The 12,702-nt window shown below is 37.8% G+C and overlaps 1 protein-coding gene across 1 annotated transcript in view; it reads left to right on the top strand.

Annotated features, from left to right (window-relative positions):
- The window catches only part of ZNF25 (zinc finger protein 25), a 29,740-nt gene extending 18,928 nt beyond the window's left edge, over positions 1-10,812 (top strand). Inside the window, exons 3-6 of the mRNA XM_024561072.3 lie at positions 860-986; positions 1,264-1,359; positions 4,925-4,985; positions 6,366-10,812. Of these exons, the coding sequence (XP_024416840.1) occupies positions 860-986; positions 1,264-1,359; positions 4,925-4,985; positions 6,366-7,422 (1,341 nt within the window). The 3' untranslated portion in view covers positions 7,423-10,812. The remainder of the gene's footprint in view (positions 1-859; positions 987-1,263; positions 1,360-4,924; positions 4,986-6,365) is intronic.
- The last annotated feature ends 1,890 nt before the right edge of the window (positions 10,813-12,702 follow it).

Raw genomic sequence — 12,702 nt, 5'->3', positions numbered from 1 at the left:
TCTATTTTAGTTTTCTTCTAAACTACTAATCTCCTTTTATAACTCTAGTGCTTACTTACATCTGTCTCTTCAGTGACTCCCCATTATCTGTATTTGCGTCTACAAAGTGAGAGTGAACATCCCAAAGATGTATAAAACAGTCCACATAGTGTGAAATAGAATATTGATTCATATATTTCTTTCATATAAATAAAAAACTTTTCAATTTTTAATAAAAGACTTATAGATGTAAATATATGATATGTTTTCGACATTAATTGTGTGTGCAAAATATATTTTAATGTCCAAAATGTCAAATTCAGAATTACTCCATGTTATATAACCTGACTTGATTATCACATGACTCATTTGGTTCTACACCGTGTTCTCATATTATACTGTCTTATTTGTAGTTTCGTGAAGGCATTTTTGATGCATCTGTGCCTTTGCAAATTGTTTTCTTAATTCCTGAAGTTCTCATAGTGTGACCACCTAATAAAATTTAACTTAATAAAAAATACAGAACATCTGCCCCATTTGTGAACAACTTATATCTTATACATACTTCTCTCATAGTACCTGCTATGTGTGCTGCACTTAAGAATTTACATCCCTGTCAGAATGTAAGCTCCTTGATAAGAGGAATAGTTGTTTTCACTTATCTTTGTATCTCCAGCAGATATCCATGCATCAAGTGATATCTTAGTGAATATATATTGAAAATATTTTATCTATATATAAAGCAGGGTACAGAATAGCACTGTATCTTAACTTTCCAGGATAAATTCTATAGTTAGCTAGTAAAACCTAGTTTACACATGTTTCTTCAATGGTACTCTATTCTGATTACTTCAGTTTGAACTGAAATGTGTTGTTACAGGGACCAGTAACATTCAAGGATGTTATTGTGGAATTCACCCAGGAGGAGTGGCAATTACTGGACGCTGCTCAGAGGACTCTGTACAGGGAAGTGATGCAGGAGAACTATGGTCACCTAGTCTCAGTGGGTGAGAAAAACTCCCCTCTCTGTAACTCCCAGTAGTTTGCATTTTCTTCCCCAGTTATGAAACATGTAAGTTTGAATATTTGTTTTGTTTCAGGGGTCAAAATTGATTAATCCATTTTAGGTACCAGAAAAAAATGTGTCTCCATCCTCCCAATTGAAGAATCTAAATTTGCCAAGCCTAGTGGGACCTTCATTGTTCTGCTCTGAAAACTGTACTTTTTGTCTTTCAGAGACCCTAAATTCCAAGCAATTTTTATTTTCCTTACTTCCATTAATAGGTTATTGTGTGAATAAGCCAAATGCCCTTTTCAAGTTGAAGCAAGGAAAGGAGCCATGGATATTAGAAGTAGAATTTCCACATCGGAATTACCCTGGTGAGTGAAAAAGTATAGCCCTTGTTATTAGTAGTGAGGTAGTTGGTGCCATTTGCCTTTTGAAATATTTTTCAGGAGTCTTTTTTTTAAATGCCCTATGTGTCTGAAAATGAATGAGGACACTTGATATGCATATGTAAGCAACATAAATTACACCTCCAATTTTCATTCTCTCCACTGGAATTCCCCCCATGCCCAATATTTTTATAGGTTTCTCTCTCTTATATACCAACCTTGACTTAAACTTTTATTTTGTCTTTTTTCCTAGAATTTCCAGTTAGTATCTACCATCAAAGTATGCAACTATAATCCTAAAGTGTTTATGAGTCTGACTTAAACATGTTTTCAAATGCCATTTTCCTTCTTTTATTAATAACAAAATGTTTTTATTACTTTCTGCACCAGTTTTAACTTCCTATTCTCTCTTTAAACTCTGAAATTAGATTATAAGTCATTATGTTACAGAATGGACTGGGGGGCAAAATACTATTACCAAATGGACCCCCCCTTCTCCCCAAGGTCCCTAGGTTCACCTTGCCCATTGCCAGGGAATTATAGCTCTCAATATCAGAGATTGGTGAAAGGGAAAGGAATTATTTATTCAAAAGTTAAACAGACTTAAGAGTAATGACTTAAGGTCTTCATTAAAATCCCAAAGTCCTTTAAAACACCCATAAACACACACAGTCCCTCCTTCCACTCTTTGCCCAGTCAGGGGTACCATATCTCAGGAAAAGAAATAGAAGTCTGTGGCTCAGGTAGCCCCCAGTTCTTCCTAGTAATTCGTGCTCAGCTGGCAGGCCTCCCTTGGTTCCCAGAAGCATCAGCTGTGTCATCTCTGCGACCTCCAGTTTTTAATCCAAACCCTCATGGCTCCTTCTCCTGGCCCACCAGCAAGAGTCCTTTCACCCTTTCCTTCCCGCCACATCTCTCCTGCATTCTTTCAAACCTCTAAGAGCGAGCTCAGCATCACTGCTACATCTTGCTTTCCAGCTACCTGAACTGTGTGGCAAAGGGAGCACCCAAAGCCACATGGCTCCCCCTTCTATCACCAAAGATGCGTGGGTCCCCCCTTGCATGGCTGCCATGCCTGGGTTTAAATCCCAGCACCAATCTTCCTCTGCATCCCCATTTCTGACTCCTCCCGCAGTCAGCTACACCTGCCAGCATTCTTATGTTTCTCTAACTTTTCCGGGCTGCCATAGTAAGTCCCAGCCGGCATGGCCCCGTGGCATGGAGCCAGTCATCTCCAAGCTCTCATACAGGCACTGTAACCAGGGGGAGTTGCCTCCCAGTTATGTCATGAGATGGAAGTCACTCCCATCTCCCTGGCTCAAAGTATGGCCACAGCCACTTAATATATCCATGAAAGCAGTTAAAAGTTATAGATACGTTACATGACCATGCCTGAGGTTAGTTGCAAAGCTGTTGCTATGCAAAACAGCTCTCAATGGCCCTGCTCCATGTGTCCCCAGTTCAGACTTGTGGAGGTGAGGACATCCTATATTTTTAATATTTCTTGGACACCCTGAGTTCTGGACCCTATTACAAATCCCTCTGTGGGGGCCCCCTTGGCTGCACCCTGTCACAATTATGCCATTCGTCAATTTTATTATTTCAGAGTTGACACTTTCTTCTGGATGGTGTTTGTCTATTACACAAAGTACTGATTGCCCTTCCTAAAATTAACACTAAGATAAAAAAATAAAACAAGCAAAAAAGTAATCTCACTTTGCTTCCTTAAATGCTTTTCACGTATTTTCTGACTTGTACACTCATGTGCAGAAACAATGCCTGGTACATATTGATTGTTCACAAGATATCTGTTGAAGGAGTCAGTTTTCAGTTAGCAAGAGACAGACACTTTATATTTTCTGCCCTTTATAGTAAGTTCTGCAATGGTTTACATACCTTTTCTAGACTGAGGTTTCATTTTCTAGGCTGAGAACTCCTAAAATTGACATCTACAGCACTTTTATGTTACTGGTATTCTGGTAACATATTTTACCATTTTACAGAATAGTTCCACTGATGTAAATTCCTTCTTTCTTGGGGTCAAAAACCAATTTTTAATTTATATTCTAGTAGGAGTTGTATAATGCTGAAAACTTATACTAACTCACTATTACAAAGCACAGTTAATTTTCTGTCAGGAACTAATCTGGCCCTTTCTTGCCTACTGCATCTCATTTCTTCTTGGGGCCCAAACACATGCTAATCATCACCTCATTGATCTCTTAGGTGTCTTTCATAAATGGAATCATTTCATGTGTATTGAGGTTAACCTTGCACAAGTCCCTATCAAATAACTTTTTTGTTTCCCCTACAAGTGCCATGAACCTCCAACCCCAAGCCTCTGCTTATCATCTTTGACTTTCTTTTAAGCATTTAAACATGAATACGTATGAAGGTCAGTAAAGGTTCTAGAATGATGTTGAATAATTAATCTTTAAAGACCATGTAGTAAATTGAAGCAGAGATTTGGGAGCTAAGATATGAAAGTAGAATAAGACTGTTGTTGAGTCATTGGTAACATTGCTTTGGAGGTGCAGTATTTGGTGGTCAGGATTGAATATCTCAGGTGCTATAACTGAGAATTCATCATATTATATGGATGACTTACACTATGCTTTTTAAAACTCTTTCTTTATAGGCATATGTGTTCCTTGGTCCTTTGTCCCAGTGAAAATTAAGCCAATTAAATGTAGAGTGAAAGCCTAAAATATAGGACTGTTCCTCTAAACATGAGGAAATACATGTTCTGAAAAAGTCACTTTAGTGTTGACAACTACTGTATTTTTTGGACTATAAGATGTATCGGACCATAAGATGTACCTAGGCTTTAGAGGAGGAAAATAGGAAAAAAAACCCCGCTCCACCACTGCCTCCCTCACCCCCCCCTGCCAGCGAGCCAGGTAAGCTACATTCGAACCATAAGACTCACCCCCATTTTCCTCCCAAATTTGGGGGTGTGTGTCTTATAGTCTGAAAAATACGGTAGATTGTTGTGTATGGGTAAAGAGGAAATAAAGTAGAACTTTGTATTTTGCTAACTACTAGGAATCCTAACACAATAAATTAGGTGTGAGCTGATAAAGACCTATAATTTTGACATTTTAGCTCCTTAATCCAATTTAATCTTTGCCCTGATATTTCCAGTGAGCATAGTTGTCTACTAATTTTTCTTGTCATTTTACTTGTTATTCATTGTCCTTAATAGGCTCGCAGCATTCTCTATGAATCTCACATTCCTGTTCAGCAACACTTTAAATATTTTTTGTTCTCTGCTCCCAGTCCTTTTTTTTTTTTGTCTTAACTTTCTCCTCCAAGTTTTTCAAATCATATTTGGAAAGCATCAGGGGCACTTGGGTTTAAAACCACATTCATTCCCCTTTCTGCTATATCAATTTTAATTTTTTTTCTACACCAATGAAGTAAAGGAAATTTATATTTGAGAGAACCTTAATTTGTGGACATTGACCTGAGGCCTAAGAATCAATGCAATCCTACAACTATAATAATGTATTAAGATTTATATAGTATTAAATTTTGTATTCCTTTGTAGACCCATGTAATATTCATGATCAGGGAGCAAGATACCAAGAAAGCCAAGCTGAGAATTCAAGGCAAGTACAAAATTCAATTTTAAGACTAGAAGCTGTGTAAGAAAGGGTCTTGATGAGAATACTGGAATTGGGAGAGCACTAGTCAATACTAAATGTGAAAAAATTAGCAATGATCAAATTCTAAACAATATAATGCAAATGGAAAAGTCCTTTATCATAATGGATCAGGAGATTCAAATATTGAAGCAGTCTTCTGAGTCTTCAGAGTTACACAATAAGGGAGACTTCTTTACACAAAGTGTAGTTTGGACAGTTGAGTGAGAGACTCTGTGAATATAATGCAAGTGAAGGTTCTTTCTACCAAACGTTAAGCCACAATGTATATCATCAGAGAGCACTCACAGTGGAGAAACCCCATGAATCTAATGAATATGGGAAAATCTGTAGAAATTGGTTCTTATGTTGGCAGTGAGAACGGCACCAGGTGTTAGACTAGTGGAATCAGATTGGACCTTTGTTCAGCAATCTCAGTTGTTAAGTTATGGCTAAGAAAGAATTTAGAGACACAAGTCAAACTAAAGAGAATGTTTATTTAGAAAGTCACGGAGAGAGCAGAAGTGAGCCCTAAGAGGAACTGGGTCAGAAAACAAGTTACAGAGACAAAAGAAGGGTACTTGGAGCTTAGGAGAGAAGAAGGTAAAGGTAATGCACCTGGGGAAAATAAGAGGGGTGTGGGGAAAGGCACAGGTATGATCCTTAGAGAGAGCCTAGCTAGGTCCTCTATCTTGAGGGTATTTTTCTGGAGGTCACAGGGGAGAATTCCAATAAAATATTTGTCAGCCTTCTAGGTGTGTCCCCTCAGGGTTGTGGTCTCCACTGATTTGGTCAGCTCCAGGGCAGGAGGTCATTAGTAAATACATTTGGTCCTGATGTTAGCCATGGCATCACTTATCTGGTTTTGTTTCTTTTCTTGGCCTGGAGCTGAAACACAGCTGAGGTCTAGGTGTTATTACTAGGGATTAATGCTTAAGGGAGGGGTTGTACAAGGGCCCTATGTGATTTTCATGAGGCTGTTCTTTGGCCCATAGTTCCTCCTTCAAGGGGGTCCACCACATGACCAGCACTATGCCAGGGCAGGAAAAGCCAGGGGAGGGTCAGAGCCACATGACCAGCGATATGAAGGCCAGGGAGTCTAAACTGCATGCGTGACCAGTGATATGCTATGGGAGAAAAGGTTCCCCTGGGAGTGAGATCCTTGTTTTCCCAATTTTGCCAGTTGCTAGGCACCCAGGGCTTTCTGTCCTGGTGATCTTCTGTAACTGGCCCATCATCCTTGCTCGGCTCATGTCTTTCTAACTGCCTACCACACTTAGAATTCTTTGGAAAACACAGCAGACAAAAAAATCTTATTCATTAATGAATTTGGAAATTTTTCCGTAGGACTGGAGAACTCACGAATCAGAAAATTCATACCAGAGCAAAAATCTATATATGCAATGAATGTGGGAAGTTCTACTGCCAGAAGTCTGCCCTAATAGTACATCATCATACCCATTCAAAGGGTAAACCCAGTGAGTGTGGGAAATCTGTCTCTAGGAATAGAGACTTCGCAAGACATGAGAAAACTTACACCAGAGAGAAAACCTATGAATGTAAAGAATGTAAGAAAACTTTCTACTACCTGTCATCTCTCAGTAGACATTTGAGGACTCATGCAGGGGAGAAACCCTATGAATGTAATCAGTGTGAGAAGTCCTTCTACCAGAAGCCACACCTCATAGAACATCAGAAAACACACACAGGAGAGAAACCCTATGAATGTACTGAATGTGGGAAGTTTTTCTATGTTAAGGCATACCTAATGGTGCATCAAAAAACACACACAGGGGAGAAACCCTATGAATGTAAGGAATGTGGGAAATCCTTTTCCCAGAAATCACACCTTACAGTACATAAGAGAACACATACAGGGGAAAAACCCTATAAATGTAAGGAATGTGGGAAATTCTTTTCGAGAAATTCACACCTCAAAACTCATCAGAGAACTCACACCGGAGAAAAACCCTATGAATGTAGTGAATGTGGGAAATGCTTCTACCAGAAGTCAGCCCTCACAGTACATCAGCGAACTCACACAGGAGAGAAACCTTTTGAATGTAATAAATGTGGAAAAAACTTTTACTATAAATCAGACCTTACTAAACATCAAAGAAAACACACAGGGGAGAAGCCCTATGAATGTCACGATTGTGGTAAATCTTTCTCTGTGAATTCAGTCCTCAGATTACATCAAAGGACTCATACCGGAGAGAAACCTTATGAATGTAAGGAATGTGGAAAATTCTTTTCTCAGAAGTCACATTTTATTATACATCAGAGAAAACACACAGGGGAGAAACCCTATGAATGTCAACAATGTAAGAAAAGTTTTATCCAGAAATCAGAGCTCACTGCACATCAGAAGACACACACACAGAGGGAAAGAGCTTATAAATAGTATGAATTGGGGAATTTTGTCTGAATGCATCCTTCAGAATAATTAGATAATTCCCACAAGACAAAAACCTTATGAATATCATTGATATGGAAAAATTTAGCCACAGTCTTTCATCACAAAGAGGAAATACACAGAGATTCTATAAGGGTAAAATTTTTACCATATGTCATTTTACTAAATATCAGACAGTGTATATGGCAGAAACACTACAAATGATAAAATATGAGGAAAACTTTCCGAAGTCATACTTTATTGTACAATATGGAAATCACACAGGAGAAAAATCCTATATGTAAAATGAATGTCAGGAAATTTTCTGCCAGGGCAGACATGACTAAGACATTCAAAAGCTCACATGAATGAGAAACTTCTATCAGTATCCTGATCATTCAAAAGTCTTTCTACACTAGTTGGACTAACATTAGAACACTCAGAGAGGGTAATTGCAAAGATTGGAACAGATACAGACGCCTTTATCAGACATTCACTGAACCAATGTCTCAGTGAATGTCAGATTATTGATACTGGGATAGAACCTTTGTATATGTGAAAGCTTTTTAAAAGAAAATTCAAAGAGAATCTGTACTGAGGGGAATAGTTATTCTAGAAGTCATGTTACAGAGATCTGATTGTAAGGTGTTTTTTTAAAAAACTGCAAATGTTTAGATATGTGAAACTTTTGAAAGGTACAAATAAATTGAATAATTAGGCAACATTGCTAATACATGGAGACTCCAGTAGTATGTAGGACTTTTGCATGTATGTGACTGTGCTAGAGAATACAGATTGTGGATTTTTGATGTGCATGTGGAGTCCATCCACATTATACATAGGAAGTATGTAACATTACTTCAGTAACTTTTATGCATGTGAAGAGATTACATATTGTTTTCAGCAGTGATTCCTATTGTCAATCTAATGTGTATTTATTGTTTACTTTTTAAAAGATTTTATTTATTTATTTTTAGAGGGGAAGGGAGGGAGGAAGAGGGAAACGTCAATGTGTGGTTGCCTCTCGTGTACCCCCTACCGGGGACCTGGCCTACAACCCAGGCATGTACCCTGACTGAGAATCAAATCAGCAACCCCTTGCTTTGCAGGCCGGCACTCAATCTACCAAGCCACACCAGCCATGGCTATAATGTGTATTTAATATAACATATTAAAAAATTATAATGCATCTTTTTATCCTGTTTTCTGTCACTTTAAATGGGTATGTATGTTGTTATTGAACTAATCTTTCAGAAAAAAGTTAAAAATGTTTTTGTAAAGTTTTCAACTATCAGCTAAATTTTACATTAAGCACACATTTATTTATAGGAAAAGCCCGAGTTTATTTTTAAAACAGCTGAAAGTAGTCTATAGAATAAAAACAACGCTATGTAAAAAATGTTATCTGTCTTATGTTTCAGTAGGGTGCAGAGATGTTTGCATCTGTATTTTGCAGGGGAGTCCTAAGTGTTCTCTGCTAACTTTTCTTTTCTGGTAGAAGCAACATGGTATACGCTCATTCCATCATGAGACATGACACAACCTTGCCATGCCTCAGTTTTCTTTTTTAGGAGAAGTGATAATAATATGTTAGGATTGCTTTGAGGTTAAATGAGTTAATTTTAACACACTTATAATAGTGTCTGATACACAAAGAGAGCTATATGTTAGATGTTACCATCATTATAATTTGTATTTCTGGGATTGTTCTGCAAAACAAGAAAAAAGATTGGCTGCCGATACTTACTCCCTACATTATTGCTGTGCTGTCGTTTGATTTGGTTGCACATTTTTCCTTGAATGATTCAGAATGGGCCCACTGCCCATGTTAAGCTGAAAAACTATTTCTAAATAATTGAAAAAATTAACAAATATTTTGTGATGTGAAAATTATGCATTATTCAAATTTCAGTGTCCCATTAATAAAGGTTTATTAGAACACTGATGAAAAAAACATTCATTTCTGCTTTACCTGTAGCTTCTTTCATGCTATAAGAGCAGGGTTTAGAACTTCTAGCAGAGACCTTATGACACATAGAGTCTAAGATAGTTACTATCTGGCTCTATACAAAGTCACACTTTTCTGTTACTTACAGCAAAAACATCACAATGACTGTAGAGGTACACCTTTATACTTGTTTTATTTTAAATTTTCATTTTATTTTTTTCCATTAATATTTAGTCCTTTTATACTCCCCCCTCCCACTGCAATTACTACTCTGTTGTCCATATCCATGAGTCCTTTTTCCTTTTTTTGCTCAATATTTGGCATGTGTTTCAGAAATGATGCATACATCAATTTGTGGCTGGGTAGATTTGTGCTGTATATTTGTTTTGTGCAGATTATTTATATGAGAAATGCTTAAGCATTGGAATTTTTTTAAATGAATGTATTTTACTTGATGACTTTTCATAACACTAAGAATTTTCCTTATGTAGTGTAGCAGTAAATATACAAAATAAACTCTCTATATTGAATTGGTGCTTGATCCCTCTCCACAGTATTAATCCAAATCAATGGCCAGATTTCCCTGGCCATTAATAACATATTATATCACTTCTCCTAAAAAAGAAAACTGATTATAAATCATTTTATAATTTTTTCATTATCTCATGGTAAAATAACATCTTTAGGTCATATTAACTAATGTAACCCAATAACACACAAACAATTCAATGCCCAACTCCACCAGTTACATTACTAGTAATCTACATTATTAGCATTATATCACTAATAAAACATTTGTTGACTGTACTTCGTATAACTGTCAAGTGATGCTCCAATCTAAATCCTGCCACCCTACTTCCTCTTGTTAGTGAGGATGACTTTCAATGATGTTCAACTTTTTAAGCATGCTTTATTCTAATTTGTCTGATGTTTAACTTTAGTGATCACCTAGTATGATGATATTTAGTGATGGTTTGTATCTTAAGAATAAAGTATACGTTATATTTATATAACTTCTGAATATTCTGTGGTAAAATATTGTTACCAATATTCTACTCAGCTCTGACATGAGCATTCCATCTTGATAGAGGTTTAAGAGGAACCCTAATACCTTTACTTGTTCTTTGTTTCAACCTGCTGTGAAAGCAAATACATGTATAACTTCCTCAGGCTTCTCAATCAAAAACTAAATAAAAATTAATTAGTACTTTCCATGTATCTATGATTCTGTTTCTATTTTGTGAGAGGAGAGGTTGGGGACTGGATGAAAGATGTGAACGGATTAATCAAAGAACATTTGTGCATGACCCATGGACACAGACAACATACGGGAATTGATGGAGGCAAGACAGAGGATGGTGTTGGGTGAAGTGAGAAAGGGGGAGAAAATCAAGAACAATTGTAATAGCATAAACAGTAAAAAATAAAAATAAGAATACATTGCTGAAAAAATTAATACTTTCCAGGGACAGTCCAATAACTAGAAGACATGTTATTAGGCATAAAGCCTATAATAAAATACTTTAAAAATAAATGATATGATAGTAATAAAATATTCCTAATCTCCAAATTTAATAAAGCCTAGGACTGGTTGTTTGTGGACATAACCTCAAACTATGAATTAGTAAGCACTAGAATTGATGGATCAGGAACAATTGATCAGACATTGATAACAATCAAAGACAATATTTCATGAGTAGACATGCTTATGATGATCAACCAATTTATGACTTCCACAGTTCTGAAAGCCAGCCAACACTTTTCATTCTGACCATACTAGGCAAAGTCAGCAAGTCAGCTACAGCCTCACTCCAATAACTACACTTTTACAACTGACAGTCATTCAGTCAGTCCTCAATACTCCTGCTTTTGAAAGCCCTCCAAGGACTGAACTCCTCATTTCCCAAAACTGTATCATTTCTTTCTTTGACTGATTTACGAGTATAGCACTCCTTTGGCTAGTGTGGTGGTCAAAGATGGTCTGAACAAAAAAAGTTTTGTACAAATTCAATGACAGAAGATAACCTTACATGGTGATCTGATCATAAAATCATAATTGGTCAGGTCATGACATGTAGTCATGCTCCAGGCATAAAATTTCTTTACTAAAAGGTTCGTCTTTGCCGTATGCAAGCCTTGTCCATTGCTTTTGTGCATCTAGGTTAGCACACCTTTGAAATACCTCTTTTTTAGATCCCTGGGGATTGTTAATCCCCTTCAAGAGAGCACATAATCTTGTTAACTATCCTATAATCCAATAATACAGATTCTTCTGCCTTGCTTTCTCCCAAGATTATGTGATTTTTCTTACATTCCCTCCTTAAATCCAAATGTATAGGAGAGACTGCAGTGGACAGGGACAGAATGGTGGCAGAGTAGGAGAATATATTGTGCACCTTATCCCAGAACCAAATTGGAAATAAAATGAAAGAGAGGACATAAACCAAAGATTACCTGAAAAAGAGACTTTTAACCAAGGATGGGGAAAAAGAACACTATGACTGGTAGAAAGGGTGAGGTTGTTAATGGGGCCAGACCAATCCACAAGGGCAGTTGGCTGAGGTGGTGGCATGGCTGTGCAAGTGTCCCCTTGAAAGGAGAGAAACTGGGACCATAAACCTGGCTCCCAAGCACAGAGCACCAGTGGGGGAGTGCTCCTCTCATAGAGCTCCCCTGGGTCATCCCAGATGAGAATAAATCTACCAAGACATGATCTTCTTGGGAAGGAAAGTGACCAGTCTCTCAAAGCAGAAGGGTCCCAAACATCTCCTTCCCCTGCATCTTTATTGAGGTCAGCTCACACAGAGATACATAGTATGCACATAAAGCTCATCAATTCTCAAAAAGCTACAGTCTTGAGAAACTGACATCATTTACAGATAATAGTTGAAGAAACACAGGGATTGTCTCTGGACAGGGTTGGCTTTAGCTCAAGTGTCTGTTTCATAGCAACAGGGCAGAGCAAGCCTCAAAGAAAACAATGTATTCTTTCTGGCCAGATTAGCACTGGTGGCCGTCTAGTCCAGTATAAGGTCGCAGCTGCCTCTGGCACTGTTCCCAGGCTGAGTCAGGCAGGGAGAGCAAAGCAGCCAAGAGACTAGGAGACTTTTACAGAAAGACTGAGGACTCAGGCTATGACAAAGCCAAAGGGTAAGGGTCTTTTTGCCCCTTCTCTGAAGACCCCTAAGTCCTTCCCTGATGGCCCATCATGACTGCACCTGTCTTAGGTTGCCCCTCCCTCTTGAGGGATCTTACTGGTCATTGGCTAACCAGTCATCCACCCGGGCCAAGCAGGGGGAAGTGAGGGAGGCAGGGGCTGCACTCCTGCGGGAGGAAATGTT

This window comes from Desmodus rotundus, chromosome 4, assembly GCF_022682495.2.
Source record: "Desmodus rotundus isolate HL8 chromosome 4, HLdesRot8A.1, whole genome shotgun sequence".
In the NCBI taxonomy this organism is placed as follows: Eukaryota; Metazoa; Chordata; class Mammalia; order Chiroptera; family Phyllostomidae; genus Desmodus; species Desmodus rotundus.
This window is presented reverse-complemented; position numbering and strand designations above follow the sequence as displayed.